This window comes from Halichoeres trimaculatus, unplaced genomic scaffold, assembly GCF_033239565.1.
Source record: "Halichoeres trimaculatus isolate MK-OKI-2021-1 unplaced genomic scaffold, fHalTri1.1 fHalTri1_scaffold_1, whole genome shotgun sequence".
NCBI lineage: Eukaryota > Metazoa > Chordata > Actinopteri > Labriformes > Labridae > Halichoeres > Halichoeres trimaculatus.
Window position 1 is genome coordinate 34,898,399 of NW_027437179.1, and position 18,598 is coordinate 34,916,996.

The window sequence follows — 18,598 nt, forward strand, 5'->3', positions numbered from 1 at the left end:
GGCTGAGGTAACCATGCCTACTCTCCACCTAACCTTCCAATACAACCAAAACATCAACATAAAGTCTGAGGAGAGGGTTCAAGGCGGACACAGACACTGACACGCGTATAAAGAGGCCCAGAAATGACGATTGAGCAGGATTATTCCTGTAAAAGGTGTTTCATTTTATAGGAAAATTCTGCAGTCTCTTACCTTTTAACAAACTAACAGACCTGATATGATATTTAAATGAAATGTCTCTGTTTAATGGATACTGATTCAAGAATTTTAGAGAATAGACTGGCCTGCTACAGAGCATGTTAACTAATTTGAGTGGAGTCTTGCAGAGTTTGAGGCCAGTATTTGATGTTCCTTGATTATCTGTGGCAGCGTTTTATTTCACCAATGGGTGATAAAATAAATTGATTAAAATGTACGCTCCATTGACTGCCAGTGTGCCTTGGGGTCTGTTTTTATTCACTCTGTCTCATCGGTTGTTCTGCCCACAGTATTGACGTCACATGACGCTTGTATGCCAGAGTTTTATCCATTATCGTAAAAAATGTAAACAAAATATGGATTAGGTTTAATATAAAGCCATGCATATAGGAAGTTTTTGATTTTTTTTTATTTTTTTGTGCCACAAAACTAGCGTTAGTATTAGTGATGGCAGATGAATTTAGGATATACAGCAATGTGTGCACAAAGGCAGCCTACTTTTCTTCACATAAGCTGCCTTTTGTATTTCATGCCTTGTTTCTTCATCTGTTTTTGGATTGACAATGTTAAAAGTTTAGGTTTGATTAAACATAATTAAACAGCTGCAACATCAAAAATGCTACATTTTGAACCATTTTTTAAAATTTTGTTTTTATTGCTAATACTGTTCCAAATATCATCTCATCCCTATCTGCAGATATAAAAGTCTAAAGATTCCCCGATCCTTTGCAATAGCATACTTTCTGATTTGTCATACCTTTGAAAGAAAATGTTAACTTAGCATAAAAGGTGATAAAACTTGTATTTGGTAGATTATATTTTTGTTGTAACATTTCTTTCAACAAATCTTATTTTTCCCCTTTATAAGATGCCACGTTTGTGTAAAAGGACCCTTGTATGTAATTTGAACTTTTGGAGATGGTATTATGGCTTACTCCAAATAAAGCCACGACTTGGTTTTATAGAACACCAGTACCTGGGGGTACCAGAAGCTTGAAATGATAGTCAATGGCAGAATAAACTGCTTGGCATTGGCAGAGAAGATTTGGCATATGGATTTTTACTCAGCTCTGCTTCTCATCCCACAAATGCATAATCCAAACATATGTGGCACCATTTAATGGGGAAATAAACAGGCTTTCCAAAACTTTTAGATTTATCGCCAAGAAGGATTGAAGCAAAAAAGAAATGATTAACTAAACAGATGTGCCTAACTTTTTCAACATGTTAATGTGTCAAGGGGTTTGCCACCTGAAGATATCCTGAAGAGATATAACCTGCTAATAAGAAATAGATTATTGTACTCTTTGAATGGAGCTTGAATGATCTTTTTCTGGATGAAGAATAACCTTGTTTTAAACTTTTTTCATAGATTGGGGCTGATCTGGGTGATTTTTTTTCCAAATGGGAAGAATAACACAGCTAACACTTGTTCTGATGATCCTAAATCTTGTTGCAGTTGCTTGAATAAATTTTGCATCAAACATCTGGGTCTCCCGAAACCTCCTCTGTCAGTGCTCCAGATTTCCATGACATTCCTGTCAGGAATGTGGTTATGTCAGCATTTAGACAAAACAAAACAAAACTGAAAAAAGGAGGGATTATCTGTTTTTAAAACACAAAAATATGCAAATGAATAACTGAAAATCTACAATTTAGGAGAAAAATTGGATGGGATTACAATAAGTAATGACCTGTTGATAGGACACTATTAGAAAATTAATGGTTGTGTTTTTTTTCATCGATTCATTGTCTGCTAAATTAACTGATAAACTAATGGTTTCAGCACTACACTGTACAAGCCAAACTTAATTTGTCAGTGTGAAGATTGAAACTCATTATGATCCCAATTGGCTGCAGAATCGACAAACTCAGCAGCAACAGCCAAATTACCAGACTGATCATGTTAAGCACTTTTTACTGTATACTACATCGTGTTGCTAAGCTCTAATCGATTTTCTCTGTTTCCAGACGAGGATGATGAAGGCGAACGCAACGCTGTTCCTCTCACACCTCTTGACAGCTTCTTCTCAGACGACAACGACTCCCTCAAACAACAGAAGAAGAAGAAGCCCAAAAAGATGAAGGAAGGAAAGATGCCGAAAGTGAAGAAGAGGAAAAAGGAGGTAAGATGTAATTCACTCTAAACTCCATCCGTGCTGACCTCAGACACAACTGCTTGGCGAGCATTTTGGCCCAAGTTGAACCCTGTATTTCTCCAGCTTACACTCCTTTGATGTCTCAGAAATTGGATGAGAGGTGTGTGTTGGCTTCAGGACGGTCTGTGTAATCTAAATGAGAGGCAGTGGACTATCTCAGGCTTTGGGGAGGTTGGCAGCAGTGCCACCGTCAATGCCAGAGTAAGCTGTGGACACCGGGGGCCAGTTTAGAGTGTAGACTTGAGCCTGTGGTGCTGCTGCTGATTGCAGGGGCTGTAGGTCAGATGTACGGCAGTTGTGCCAAGCTAACAGTTGGAGTCTGAGCGGTGACAGAGCAAATCTGACGCTCCAATTGCTCTGGCCCTAACACTCAGACAACTGGTTGGAGACTTGAGCTATCCTCTGATTTATTACAACTAGTAATTATGTTTAACCAGATTTGTGATGATGGGATTAATTATCAGGAAAAGCTAATCACAAAGCTTCTAAAGCAAGCCTCTGTGACCTACTGAATCAGAGCTAGAAGAGCTAAAAATGAAGGTGCTAATGTGTTGTTATTGTGAAATTAGTTTTATCTTGCTACAAACACAAAGAAAGTAAACAGTAGCTAACAGAGTTATATATTGACAAAGCGTGGTTAGCTCAGCAGTAACTAAGCTATAAAGCTTCATTACTCTGAAGCTAAGTAGAGTAGCTTACTTTTTTTACAAGTATTTATTTTTTTGTGTATTTATCTCCTCTTTATTGTGACCCTCAGCTTTCCCTCTTCTTTATTTTAGCTAACAAGCAACAACAACGCTTATCTTACCCCAAATATTGTAGATTATGAGTTTTTATTTTTATCTTTGTTTTTTAGGCTTAGGCTTACAAGCCTGTAGAGAAATATAGCTATCCAAGATAAGTAACTAACTCCAACAAAATATTAGTATGGGTTATGTACATGTAATATTTAAATATTAATTTTTTTTTTTTTTTACTTTACTAAGTTATCTTTTGCCATGCCTGTGAAACCTTGAAAACATAGCAAAGATAATTTTGCAAGCTAACTGCAGTTAGCTGGTGACATTTACTTGCCAGTGTTGATTTATCTTCCTTAGTGAAGCAAACTCCAACTCACATCTGTGCTGTATTTACCCTCAGCGTTAGCATCAGTTGGCTGTTTTTACATAGTTTTAAGGTTGCCATTAAACAAGCAATTTTTTTAAGGCTGATTAATATACATTAGCAAAGAAATAGTTCAGGAAAGCATAAGGGGTTTAACCCACCAACTCATCAAACATAAAAGTCTATCTCAAGATTTTTTCCCTTGGAGTTTTTATTCTTCTCAGGGCATAAAAAAAATTATTTTCTTGAGAAAGAGTTCTTTCTTATGCGCTTGAGTGGATATGCGTAGCAGTGTTAAACTGAGCTGGTGTTGACATGATGACGTCAAGCGCCTAGCTACAAGTCACTGTAGCAACGGTAGACAACAACAAGAACGATTGCCGACTTTTACCGTGCTATTTCTGTGTCTTTTGCACTTTTTGCCATTATTACAGCTTTACAACAACTTTACTGCTTCTTCTTCCTGTTTTTGACTGTGCATGCTCATAACCTTCTTCTTCTATGCTTTTCACTCTTTGCTAACCTGCTACTTATCAGCCAGACATGGCATTGCAGGTTTCAGAGGCGATCGTTTTTGGTTTTGCCTCTTTGTATGGACAGAGATATTTCTGTGGTGTGGACTGAATTTTTTTTTTTTTTTAAACCAGGACAAAGATATCCAGTCAAAAAAGTATCCATTTACCTGTAGTCCAGGACTTAGATGCTACCGTATATCATAATAGTAGTTTTTATCTCTGGGTTTTTTTTTGTTTTTTTTTGTTTTGAAATAGAAAGATTGAAAGGATATGCCGGCAGGGGTCCAAGAGTGTGGCTGTCTGGTGGTCATCTTAGAGTCAGAGAAAATTGACTTGCAGTAACAATGATTGACCACTGAATGAACCTCAAAGGAGAGGAGCAGCAGAGAGCTCTCCAGATGCTGGTATTCAGTTCCTCCATAGAAACAACTGCATTTAGGAGAAAATGACTTTAAAATTGCTGTCAACTGCAGTCACTACTTTGTACTAGAGGGTTAATAACTAGTGATATATAGAAACTGCAGATTTAAAGCAGCAGTAAGTCGAGTAATATGTTAGCATATTGTGAAGCATCATTTGATGTCATTTTGAGCTGTGGTCCTTGACTTCTAACAAAGCTTGGTGCAGATCAAACATTTTAAAATTTTATTTCGGTCACTACCAACTTCTGACAGGTCAGTTTGGATTCCCAGCTTGAAAACTTAAGTGTTTAACTCCTAAAATTTGAAACTTTTTCTCCAGCTTACACTGAATGTGCTTTGTTGCTGGGTGTGTAGCCCAGTTTGAGTGTTTCAGCCTTGCTGTAGTGTTGAAAATGAGGTTAATGACGGCTGAGTTTGTAGGTCACAGAAAGTGAAGAGTTACAGAATTTGGTGTAACATCAGACAATAAAGAGCGAGAAATCTACCAGAGTTACAGTTTATTGGGTTTCTGCGTCACTAGAATCATGCTTTTCGTGTTACTTTGTAGATATTAATTAGCATCTTTAATGGGGCAAAGAAGCAGATTTGGTAAGTTTGCAGGGCACATTTTATTTTACTTATCTTGGTATTACAGCCAAATTTAGAGACTATCACAGTTGTCATTGGGTGACTACAGGGCTCACTGTTTTCTCAGCATGGTTTCCCGCCTGTGTTGGCAACGGCTTCAACAATAGCTCCAAAAAACTGAGATAATGAGCTACTGGAGTTTCAGCTTGGTTGGTTTATGGGACAGTGAATTTATCAGTTTAATCAACAGCACATTATGTTCCATGTACATTATATTTGCTTTATTCTATTGATGTTTATAAGGATACCTTTAAGGAGACAGAAGCATCATCTGAAGTTGTCAAGTCTGATCTCCATTTAATTATCTTGATAATCCATCCAAATTAAGATAAGTCTGAAATGAAGGGAAATTTAAGGTCTAGATCTCTCCAGACTTAGTACAGAACAAAGGGGATTCAGCGGCTCTGTTAGTTTTTATTCAGTGATTATAGGAATTCACTGTATTCCCCGTGTATTTCCCCGCCTGTATTGGCGACGGCTTTAGCAGTCTCAGCGACGTAGCCAGGATGTTCCCCTCTGCTGGCTGGAGATGCCAGCAGTGCTGTGAGGAGCTTGGCTTGGCCAGGCTGCCACCCGGCCCTTTGGCTGCTTGTGGTAAACACTGAGCTCCGGGGTCTCAGTGAGCTAATGAGGGGGGGACTCCCTCTGACACTCTCTCTCTCTCTCTCACACACACACACACACACACACACACACACACACACACACACACACACACACACACACACACACACACACACACACAGACTCTTCTCTGTATCCTCCTCTTTCTCCTGTCTCCCACACGCATCACCTCACATTTCCTCGCTGCTTTTGTTGCTGCTCATGCGTCATAGGAGCTGCAAATCTTTGTCTTCCGTACGCCCTCCCTTTTTTATGTCTGTCTCTCTCCCACTGAGGGATCGCTGCTGCTGTAATTCACTTCCAATCACTCCCTAAAGGTTGGTGTCAGACTCAGGCCAAATGTCAATTGGGGTCAGACACTGGCAGTGGCACATCCCAGCCTCACACAGAGAGACTGGTGAAAGAAACAGCAATTAGGGAGAGACGTTAGCATGTCTCTTTCTCCCTAGTGAAGCAAAACAAAGGAGCTCTGTAGACATAAAGGAATGCTGTGTGTCCCCTTAACCCCTAAAAACTAGTAAATCAAGTGAGTGGGTTAAGAGAAGGCAGTTAATTTTGAAGGAAGAGGAGCTGAAACACAGTCAGCTCAAGATGAGCTTCAGTCTTGTTTTTATAAGTTCAATATCCTCTCCGGGATTGTGAGTCAACAGAGAGCTGTTGCTGATTTCTGGGAAGAAGAAGAAGCCGTTGTTTTGAACCATAAAGTGTTTTTATAGCCGTGTTATTTCTTGTTGAACTAGGGTTTTATTGAATATCCACTTCTGCGCTCGTTTGATATTTTTCTGCGGCATCCTCTGCAATCTCCCCGAGGCAGAGCCATTATGAGGAAGCATCTAATTTGATTACGATATCAGCTCCTATCTGATTTTCCTCCCTCTGAAAGTAGAGACACCCTCATTGTTGCTGCCAGAGCCCTCTTTGGTCCTGTGATGTGTGTGTCTAACGCTGAACTCTGGGCCGCGCTGAGCTCTGTTGCACACTTCCACCTCTTCTTTTTGCAGTTTTCTCTCAACACTGGTTCCGCTTCTTTGCTTTTTCCCTCCTCCATCTCTCCACCCCCACTCCCATCCCCCATCCACGATCTTTAATTTACTCTCTCTTTTTTTTTTTCCTCTCCTCTCTTTCTTTCTCCTTCTTCTTATGCATAAATGAGATTTGTCTAGACGGGTGCCGGAGCACCAGCTCTGCAACCACAGGCCTCTGCATAACAAGCTCGTTATGCAAACCCGTCTGATTGGATGGCGCCGTTCCATTGGCTGCCACTGTGATAGAAAGTGCATGTGCGTGTGTGTGTGTGTGTGTGTGTGTGTGTGTGTGTGTGTGTGTGTGTGTGAGGATAGAAAGAGTGAGAGAAAGAGAGAGAAATAAAGGGGGAGATGTTTAGAGGGAGAGAGAAAATAATAGAGGAGGGGGTATGAGATGTGAAAGAGAAGAGAGTGAAAGAAAAAAGAAAGCATGTGTGTGCGTGCGTGTGTGTGTGTGTGTGTGTGTATGTGTGGGGTGAGCTATGAGAAAGAGAAAGAGAGGGAAAACTAAGAGGAGAGAGAGAGAGAGAGCCAGACACTGCTCAAATGTGGTCGCCATGGCAACACAGCCGGGGCTGCTGGTATAGGGTTGGCGGGCGCTGCGGCAACGTGAGCCTTTCCACTGCGCTACAGAGCAAAACGCCTGTAAGTCTCTCCATGGATCCTCGCAGGCCTGCTGAGCAACAGGCAGCGGGCGGAGCACTAAGCTGCTGTGCTCTAATTCACTGCATAGCATGCATACACACATGCTCACACACAGTCAGTGTACACATATGTACACAGAGGCATGCACACACAGACACGTCCACAAGTAAAAGAAGCACACACACCGAAGTAAAACTATGAGATTTAAAAAGGAGGTTTGAACTCACCTGTTTTACAATCTAAGGCTGCGTTTCTACCAAAAGCACACTGGACTCTTCATCTCACAATCTTTTTCTCCTGATACCAAATTGTTCCCCTGATAATAACCGTGTCCCATCTCTCAATTTAGATTTCAGGTCGAATAAAGTTGAAATTTCCCCATGATTATTCAAAAGTTGCTCGTAACAGTTTCACCTTAAGTAAATTCGCTTTGACAGCATGTTTTGTTTTTTTCATGTGCACAAGTTCTACGTTTACCTTTTTGGAGCTAAGAATTTTTGGTAGTGATGTGCGGATCAATACTGAAATATCAATACTTCCGATACCAGCTATCTCTGCTCTAAAATTGATTCACAAACCAAAGAATCAATACTTTTGTTTACTTCAGTCATTTGAAGTCAGGTAAATCATTAACAGAAACACAGTGAAAAGTAACCAAACTTTTGAGAACGTATCTGAATGATACGCCGTTCGGTAGGAACTACCTTTTCTTCCGCCTGGGTAGCTGTTTGTGACACATGCAGAGCGCTGTTATGGAATAAGTAACCAAATAAATACATTTTTCAATAAATAGCTGAATGAGTTGACTTGAAGTAATAATTTGTGTATCATCTGACAGGCAAAAAAACCTAGATTAATTCAGGTAAGGTTCCTTAAAGAATTGATCACTTAAAGTGGATTACAGACACCAGGTGTCATTTAATCACACAGACCAATTGCTATAAAACAGTCATGGCCAGTTAATGAAATATATACTATAAAAGGTGAATAAAAAAACATTTTATTTAAATCTTAATGAAATGTTGTACTGGCAATATCAATTTAGTGATACGATTTGAAATGCCTTTTTTTTTTTTTTTTTTTAAGATTTACCAGACACATTACATATAGTTCCATTAAGTATCGGTATCAGATCGGTATCGGATCAAGAAGGAAATTAGTTGTATCAAACATCACTAATTTTTGGCAAGGATAAAGCTGGCATAGATTTACAAAGTCAGACTCATCAGCTTGTTTTGGATAGCAGAAACAGAAAAAGAAAGGGTGAAATAACTTGAAGGTGGTGCTGCCTAGTTTACTTCGTGGGTCATCAACTATATTTGTCTAAGATGTAGAGGCTCTTTTATAGATGCTGTGAAAGCCAGATGCTCTCATGAAATAAATAAAACTAATATTGTATCTTAAGTAATTTATTATTATTTGATACATTATTTTTAGATTCTTTTCACTACTTTTATGGACAGGATTTCTAGGCTAAGTCAAGTCTGCTTTTTGCAGATGATGTGGTCTTATTGGCCTCATCGAACACTGACCTCCAGCTCGCACGCTGACGGTTTGCAGCTAAGTGTGAAGCAGCCAGGCTTAAGATCAGCACCTCTAAGTCTGAGGCCATGGTTCTCAGTTGGAAAAGGGTTGACTGCCCACCCCAGGTCAGGAGAGAGTCTTTGCCCCAGGCAGGGAAGTTCAAGTATCTCAGGGGGATACTGGGTAAGTGGGAAAATTGAGTGAGGGATTGACAGACAGATGGCAGTGATGTGGACGCAATACCAGTACGTTGTGGTCAAGAGAGAGCTGAGCTAGAGGGCGAGGCTCTCAATTTACTGGTCAGTCTATGTTCCGACCCTCACCTATGGCCACGAGCTGTGGGTAGTGACCGAAAGAACAAGATCACCGATACAAGCGGTTGAAATCAGTTTTCTCTGCAGGGTGTCTGGGCTCAGCCCTAGAGATAGGGTTTGGAGCTCAGACATCCGGTAGAGGCTCGGAGAAGAGCCGCTGCTCCTCCGTATCAAGAGGAGCCAGATGAGGTGGTTTGGGCATCTAGTGAGGATGCCTCCTGGACGCCTCCCTGGGGAGGTGTTTCAGGCATGTCCAGCTGGGAGGAGACCCCGGGTAGACCCAGGACATGGTGGAGGGATTATATCTCTTGGCTGGCCTGGTAACGCCTGGGTATCCCTTCAGAGGAGCTGGTGGAAGTGGCTGGGGACAGGGGCCATTGGGCTTCGCTGATGGTACTGCTGCCCCCGCGACCCGGAACCCGGATAAGTGGTGAAAAATGGATGAGACATAAATTTTTATTCCAAATTTGTTCTTTTTTTTAGTTTTTGTGAGTGTTAACAGACTTATATTACCTGTATTGCAGTTAGCCACCAGATTATAATATTTTAGGATTCATATTTTTGAAGCAGTCAAGCTGTCCATCACTATCAGATGCAGTGTGGTAGGATGTGGAGAATGCCAGCAGGAAAAAGGCCTTCTGAATATTTTTAAAGTTCAGGAAGTGTCACTCTCAAAGAGCCTTAAGAGGAAAGTTAATGCAGAAAAGCTAAACTTTAATAAAAAAATGGAGTGATTGTGTAATTACAGTGCCAACTTTTAGGAATGCTGTACCTTTCTGAAACCAAATTGTCACTGCTGCTAAAGAAAATCATCTGAGGCTTCATCTCAGCACAAAACATGCAAGCTCCAAGGAGTCATATCCAGAACAGTCAGAGGCCCTTCAGTCACAGAAACAGTTCTACTTTGAAATCTCAATACCCCCATGAGAGAGGAGTTATTACAACTTCAGCTGAACAAGAGAGGGCGACAAGTGCTTCTCTGCACGCAACCAGTTTGTGGTTGTTTTTGACGGAAGGCAGGCAATTGCACTAGAAACTTTTCAGATGATGTTTGTTTCATTTGATTTAAAAAAATACAGGAGTGTAGTTTTTACTCTTTACTGGGGAATTTATCAGTAATATTCTGAGGTCTGGATGGAAAGTTCTGGCGTGGGAAAGCAGTAATCTATGACTGGGCACTTATTGAGGGATTTATTCTAAAGGTATTTTTATGTTTTTTTTCATTGTTATTCAGGTACTTTTCCTAAATTTAGAGAGGGCCACAGGCTGGTTTCAGATTTAGGCGCACTGCTAACCTCATGGGGCCCTGTAATGTAAAAGCCAAACCATACTAGTGCCATAGACAGAGAGGTGATTTCAAGGTTTTGCTTTTCTTATAGACCGTTTGAAAACATTTAAGTGCGCCCCTTCAATAACAGCTCCCTGTATCCTCCCTGTCCTGTATGTTCTGATCAGGCTCAGGTTTTATGAAAACAAGACTATCATCTCAAAGTTACTAGGGAATTCTCTTTGCAGCTGTCAAATAAAAAAGCATAAAAGTTTTGTTACAGGCCTCTCCGGTTGTAATGGTAGCTTTTGTGGTTCCTCGTGTTATACTTCACATTGAGAACATCTTTTATTCCATACTGTACATGTTGTTGGGGTTAAATTATGGAACAATACCTGAGCATTTTAATTTGTAAATGTTGATAATTTATCTGTTGCTCTTCTCAAAAAATAAAATAATGATAAAAAAAATAGGGATGCACCGATCACAATTTTCTGGCCAATCACCGATCTTTAAAAAGCCTAACCTGCCAATACTGATTTTTATTTTTTTGTATTTTTTATAACTGACAGCATATACCTTCAATGTTCCAGTCTTATTTCATTGAAAATCATTGAACAATACCTGTGAAACAATAAAATCTTTATGTTTTATCTTAAACAACCAATTAAGTGTCCTGAGTTTTAGGTCTCAGTGCAAAAAGCAACAAAGGCTGGCTGTCAGACGTTCCCGGAGGTATATAAGATCAGTTTCATATGTAAGGATGGGCCGATCACTGATCCCCCAAAATTAAGGAAATCGGCACCGGTGCATGTCTAATAAAAACTTTTTGGAAGCTGGTGAATTAATTCAAAATGAGCTTTCAAAGCAAACAAGCCTTTAACTGGATTTGTAGAACCTGCAAAACAGACCCTGAGATTTATCCAGGTTTGATGATAATGGTTCGTTAATCTGCTTAATATTGGTTACTTTTGGCCATAACCACGTCAAAAAAAGAACAAAAAACAGCTTGCTTTTTAAATTTAACTCATGGATGAGCGTGTCCCACAACTTGCTCAGAAAACACAAACAACGCACAGACGTTGGCTGCTGAGCCACCGGTCAGGGGTGGTGTATTCACTGAACATTCAATGTGAAAAATCGGCAGAAATTGCAAATTGGGACTTCGGCACTTTTTAACTCGGCAGAACGGGTTAAAAAATCGAGAGTGTTGGCAGGTAACAACACTTGGTGCTTTAAAAGCCAACATGTAAGGGGTCAGCTTTATGACTTCAGTTGTATCAAGTCAGTGAGGGGAGCTCCAGATGTTTTGGCCTTACTTTTGAGGGCTGTTGAGTCATCCATCTTTAGTACAGGGTGTGCCAAGCAAGTCATTTGCTGCTCTGTCATCCTTCAACAGTGACAGACCAATCAGATATGTTCAAAGTTGCAAGTCCCGCCCCTAGAGTCTCTATAATATCAGGGAGCACTACCTGTAGAGCAGAGACCGTTTGAGGGGTGATATAAAGTAATTAAGCCTTCATTTGACCCTGGTTCCTATAGTAGAAACAGATGTAGTTCCCCCCAAAAACCCTTTGTTGCTAAGAGAAGTCTTTTGTGCGAAAAAGACATCCTAAATGTCCCATAAAACACACAGAATCATGCGCACAAAAGCAGTACATAATTAGATGTTTACAGAAAGACTCCACCAATCCCTCATTCTTAGTCATTCACTCACGCACACACTTCCACTCACACACTCACACCAGGGAATTTGCTTACATGCCACTCTCCTGATCACACAAACAACACCTGTTAACTGTTAAATCCATACAGCCGTCCAGATGTCTCATTTTAAACAAGCAGGATTCAGATCTGAGCGCCGACTCCGCCTCTGACGATCTGTTTCTGGGCTTGTGTTTGAGGTGAACACGCCTGACTCCTCATCAACTCCCTGCCTTGTAATGTAATCATTTATAATTTACATCAGAGGCAGAAGAATTATACAGTTGGTGAAGCAGTGACACTTTGAAATGATGTAATTTAATTTATGCAAATACCGTCAAGAAGGAGCTTTTTATCCAGGGTGCTTCATAGTGCACCGACAGGATTTTATTTGAAAGTGTAGGTGGCCTCTGAGGGAGCTTTAATCCCCAACACTGACTAAATTAATGTGCCCTATCATTTTTACATTTAAATTAACCCACCTCTTTATCACATGATTTTAGATTCAGGCTCAGATGATACCTCTTTTTATCCAAAATAGACTTCTTTTGTCATTTTGTTCTTAAAAAACCCTTCAAATCTTAAGTGATGCAGAATCCTGTATTTGATGCCAGCTTTAGTCAGTCACAGTTTCATTTAGATTCAGAGAGCTCAGGCATATTTTAAAGTTACTGTTTATATTTATAAAAAACAGCTGTGAGGCAGAGGATCTAAGCTTTTGAGAAAATGCATTGGGCGGGTTTTAGTTTATCTTAAATGTAACATTTTTACATTTTTGACATACAGAATAAGAAGCAAGAACCTGTAGAATTACAAAAAGGGACAGACTTAAATGACTGCAAATACAACAGGATATAATTAAGAAGTCAGAGTAGTTCATGGCATCTACTCCAAAAAGCAGGAACAGAATTAATCCAGAAAAAAATCTCCTAAAAGATTTGAATGCCAAAAATTGCATGCATCAGTAATGTTTGAAAATGATGAAATAGAAGGATGTCAAATGTTAAGGATTCATATTTTCCTTTTTTGATTTCTAGCTTTGTGGAAGCTCAACATCATCCAGAACTGAAAAAGAAAAACTCAGCTTCCCTCAGGCTGGTGTCTTTGAAACCCTCGCTTTAGCATCTGTCTGCAAAGCTTTCCTTCACCTACCGTCTCTTTTTCATTTCGAATGGCTGCCTTCCATCAGAAGAGCTGCCATCTTGGCTGTTTAGGCTGAAGTGATGCTCTTGTGTTTTCATCTTTAAGGAATCCTGTCTGAAATAAATGACTCTGATTGGTCAGATATATCTAACATTTGGAGGAAGTTGTTTGAGACAGAGGTTCAGACAAACCTGCTCTTGCTGAGGCTGGGGATCATTTTAGATATTACCATTTAGGGCTGGGACGATATTCCATTCCCGTCATTCAATTCTATTTTAATTCTTGGGGTGCCGATTTGATTTCATTTCGATTTAAATTCGAATTGCGATTCTTCGATATTTTGTTTTTTGTGATTTTTAGTTTAGACTGTGAAAAAGTTGAATGATGATAATAATTTTTACAGAGTATATCAGGAGCCATATTTTCTTCAAAACTACACGTCACTTGAGTTAGAGAGAAACTTTTTACCCTCTGCTGGAGAAAAGTGGTAACTTTTTTCCCATCCAGTTTATGAACAAAGACCGAAATGGAGGACTTGCATTTGAGAAACATATCAAATTTTTGACAAAGGATCCTGATTTTAATATCATCAAACAAAAAATCCTGATACATATGTGAATAGATTTTTTCTCCCACTCCTATTATCATTTTTTTGTTTTAAAAATGTTTTTAAGTGTGTTTAGGATAGAAGAGAAGAATCATTGAATTCATTTCTTTATTTACTGATAATATCTTTGTTCATAGATGACTTCTTTCTATTTTTAAAGTTAATTCTGGGTATTTTTCGATTTTATCAGCTCGGGCAGAGACATATGGACGATGCCTGGTACCTGGCAATCGGTACTGGTACTCTATGGTACCAATTTTCGGTACTTTTTTGTGTTTATGTGGTAAAAATTATCAATTTGTTTCATAATAAAATATATTTTTTCCAATTCAACAATTTTATTCATCAATAATTAACCTTGCAATGCTGTGTTCATGCTCAGCATGGAAAATTGTCTACTCTTCGACTCCCTCACAGTCACAAAGATGCGTTTAAGTACCCAAACATGGTACCTTTTGATTTTACATGAATCGGTACCCGGTACTTTTGACAGAATTCGGTTGGTATCTGTAAAAGTACCTAATTCGGTACCCATCCCTAGTTAGAGAGTAGAGAAAGACCACAGAGTGCATGAAATGGACATAGCTTCTATGACATCACCCATGCATGTTTCTGACATGCAGTTTTGAAGCCATATTAAAAATGCTGAACTTAACTTTGTTGGAGTTAGAATGAGGTAAAGAGGCAGGCCTTCAGTCTTTTTGCAGACAACTACAAGATGCCCACCTGTCAGTCAAGTCACTTTAATAACGTTAAGTTGCCAAGTTACAAAAAAAGAAAAAAACTTTCATCCAGCACAGTGTGTGTTGATAGAGAAATGAGCTCGACTGTTTTTGAAACAGGCTGTAAACATGTTTATTTAAACTGTAATGATCCAGAAGAGTCGAAAAAGGCAACTGGACCCTGTAGAGTTGGAGAGATATTTTGCCTCTCATTCCAAGAAGCTGCATCAGTTTTGATAGAAGTGATGTTTTAAAAGAGGAAGTCAAACTAGCAACCTCTGTGATAAGAACTAAAGCCTCTGAGTATGGGTCGGGAGACCAACAGCACCCTTATAGTTGATTTCTTAAACAGATTTCTTTAACCTTTCCTCCTTTTGACTCACAAACTAAAAATATTTTTACATTTCTGTTCACCAGTGCTCAGCTTTGATGTTTCCTTGCGGACTGTTTCAGGGGGGGATCCAGGCGAGAGTGGACAGCGACCTAGAGGAGACCTCAGAGGTGGAGGAGGAACGAGAACGTCCAGAAATAAACTCAGAGAGCGAGAGCAGCACGGCATACGGCCCAACCAAAAAGAAGAAGAAGAAACCCAAGGAGAAAAAAGAGAAGAAGCCAAGGAAGAAGAAGAGAGATGAGGACGATGATGATGATGATGATGACGACGGGAACATGAAAGTAAGACTACATCTAAAGACCTACAAATGTTTGTTTTCACATTGAAGTATCTTTTATATTTTAGAGATTAAATATTTTGGACTTTGTCAGAAGAATGAAACACGAATAATTACCCTGAAAAATAATAAGCTGAGGTCAGGATCTCAAAACAAACCCACAGAATCAACCGTGCAGATTGAAGCAGGCGGTGCGTTGAAGAGCTGGACATGATAACTCACTGATGATCCCATTCATGACTCATGATCACATTAATTTGTATGTAATTAACCTTCTCCCACCCACTGTACAGCTTGTGGTTTGCTAGCTCTAGACTGAATATTAATGAATACAACTGCTACTACTTCGAATACTACATAAGGTATAACAAACCCATAATTCTCATACTTTGATTTTAAGGTGGCTTTGTATCAGCTGTGAACTTTACCATTACTGACCTCTTGGCTACTTGTATTGTCAGTAAAATGAGAGAGAAACTTTTTATCTTGAAGAGATCAAAACTGAAAGAGTAAAAAGACAGAGGATAAAAACATTGAGAGTAGGAAATATTTTTGTAATTTGAATTTTGAGACGAAAGTCAAAATGTCAAGAAACCTTCACCCCTGGTTTAAAACTTTTCAAACCTCCTCTGATTTATTTCTTGGTATCCCTGGCTTCAATCCTGAATATTTAACTTTGTTTTAAACTTGTTCAACATTTTGACTCTTCTTGGAAACCACAGAAAAAAAGCAAATGAGTAAAAAAAACCTGCCTCTAAGGATATATTTCTTCTCTCCGGCACCATTACTTGTAAAACAAGTTTAAAAAGTATTTGGAATAGCACCTTTCATGGAGCGAGGTCACACAGTGATCTACAAAACATAAAAGACTGCTGAAAAACAACAATCGAAACAATTAAAGTTTGTTCTTAGAAGGCACACTTGGGATAAAAAGTCTTTTTCTTGCTTTAGACTTTGATACTTTTCAGTAAAAACTTAAAAAGCTCCAACACTGCTAAAAAGAGCGACTGCTTTTTCAACATTTTAAAATATGTTGTATTCCTAATTTTGAAATATTGTTTTTGAATGTGCAGTGGAAATAAAATCTTAATGTTTATAAAATTGCACTTTGGTTTCTGTATTTCTTCAGGAGCCCAAATCATCGAGCCAGCTGATGCAGGAGTGGGGCCTGGAGGACGTTCAATACGGTTTCACAGAGGACGACTACAAAACCATCACCAACTACAAAGCTTTCAGCCAGTTCCTCAGGTGAGCAGCTGCTTTTGTGCCACCGGTAACCAACAAATTTTCCTCGTTAGGATATCTTCTTCATTGAGTTGTTTCCAGAGTTTATGTGAAGGAACAACGTCTGAGCTGCACTAGCATGAAGATATCTATTTATAAACTTTAATTAAAGCTAAATTATGTGCCATAACTGCAGATGGGTCCCAGCCTGCTTTCCTGCAGATTGCTTTTTCCTGCTTTTGATTTCCATACGGACCGTTTTCTAGCATTCAGACAATGCCTGTGAAATGTTAGCGGACAATTCTACTTGGAGTGTGAACAGAACCCATCAGGACCCAAAACCTGCTCCCATTCCCCCAATTTCTCTTTCAATCCAGAATCTGTAACTAGAGATCATCTGCAAACTGATGTATTGTTTTTGTGTCTGTCGACTACAAGAGTCCCTCTCTGACAAAAACTGAGCGACACTGACACCGGAGTGTGCGTGACGAGCAAACACTCCTCTTTTTGTTTGAGCCTGAGAGCTTGGCTGTTGGTTTAAAGAGTCTGTCTCACCTGGGGCCGTCTGGGCTCAGCTAAGCCTCCTCTTCGACAAAGTGGAGCATGAGCTCCTGCAGCGAGTCTCCCTTGTGAGACGTCAGCTGCTTCCTGGATGCCTGTGACAGCCTGGAGGCTCGGGGACCGGCTGCTCTGACCCAGTATCTTTCACAGGCCAGCGTGCCAGACCTCAAGCTGCTGCCTGACAAATCACAAACATGACATACACACAGCAAAGCAGGCAGAGGGTGACTTAAAGGGCAGAGGGCTGTCAGCAAATCAACACCCAGTTCCCCTGCAGCACTGGAGGAAGCAGAAATTACACGAACGGGAATGAAGTGTGACATAATAAAGCTGCTGTTGTTTTGTTTCTCAGGCCTCTCATCGCCAAGAAGAACCCCAAGATCCCCATGTCAAAGATGATGACAGTGTTAGGGGCCAAGTGGCGGGAGTTCAGTGCCAACAACCCGTTCAAAGGCGCATCTGCCACCGCTGTGGCCGCTGCTGTGGCTGCTGCTGTGGAAACAGTTACCGTGGCACAGCCGACGTCTGTCAGCAGCAGCCAGCCGAGCTCGCAGCCGGGGACCATCAAAAAAGCCAAAACCAAAGAGGGGAAGGGTAAGGCCTGGTCAACTTATTTTTAGGAGTGTAGGAGCTCAGTTAACACTTGAGTTTCCAGGATTCTGTAAATACTACACTGCTTACAGTCATCTTTCTGCAGGCAAAAAAATACTATGATATTTCACAAAGGGAAGGTTTTTCCAGGACAAAAAGTCTATTCAGCACAGTTACATGCAAAACTAGAAAAACACTCAGAGAGTGCAGACCTCCACCAAGCATATTGTGATTGTCACCAACACTTTAGTCCTACTTTAATGTTATACTCCCTTTCATCAGACTGTCTGCTACAATTTGGTGTTAGTTGCAGGTTTGTACGATAATTTGTTACCTGACAGTGTTTAAAATTATGATGACCCAGTACATGTTTTTTAATCTGGGTCTTAGTTTCCAGAATATTGCCAGGATCTGGATCGTACTTTTACATCTGTCAGTAATTATGGTGACCTTGTCTTGTATTGTTTTGCAAAGCAATCCCACCATTTATCGGGGAGTTATATACACATACGGTGAAAACAGCCCTATCTCACAATGATAAAGAATCCTTTAAAAAAGTCCTGGATCCAGACGGTGATCCAGATCACCTCCAAAATTTAATCACTTCTTCCTCATCCCATTTTGAACATTTTCTAAAACTTTCCTCAAGATCCATAAATTACTTTTGGAGTAATGTTGTTCACAGACAAACAAAGAGACAAACAGACAAACTCCCCAAAACAAAACATCCTTGGCGGCGGTAAACATTTTTAAAAAAGAAAATTTAACTACGTACTTACCATTTGTGTAATTTCATGAAAACATATCCTCATGTCTATTACACTCCCTTTTATTTTACAATGTACAAATTAAGAAAAACTAAACTACAGATGTCACACCTCCTCATTTTCCATGAAATTTGACTCACAGCAGTTTTCGGTCATCACAATGCTTAATATGCTGGTACTTAAA

General features: G+C 39.8%; 1 protein-coding gene across 5 annotated transcripts in view; it reads left to right on the plus strand.

Moving 5' to 3' along the window:
• The window catches only part of chd5 (chromodomain helicase DNA binding protein 5), a 61,598-nt gene that overhangs the window by 11,269 nt on the left and 31,731 nt on the right, over positions 1–18,598 (plus strand). For all 5 annotated transcript variants that reach the window (XM_074663641.1, XM_074663550.1, XM_074663467.1 and 2 more), the window contains exons 2-5: positions 2,170–2,324; positions 15,054–15,275; positions 16,401–16,519; positions 17,409–17,650. In XM_074663641.1, the coding sequence (XP_074519742.1) occupies positions 2,170–2,324; positions 15,054–15,275; positions 16,401–16,519; positions 17,409–17,650 (738 nt within the window). The remainder of the gene's footprint in view (positions 1–2,169; positions 2,325–15,053; positions 15,276–16,400; positions 16,520–17,408; positions 17,651–18,598) is intronic.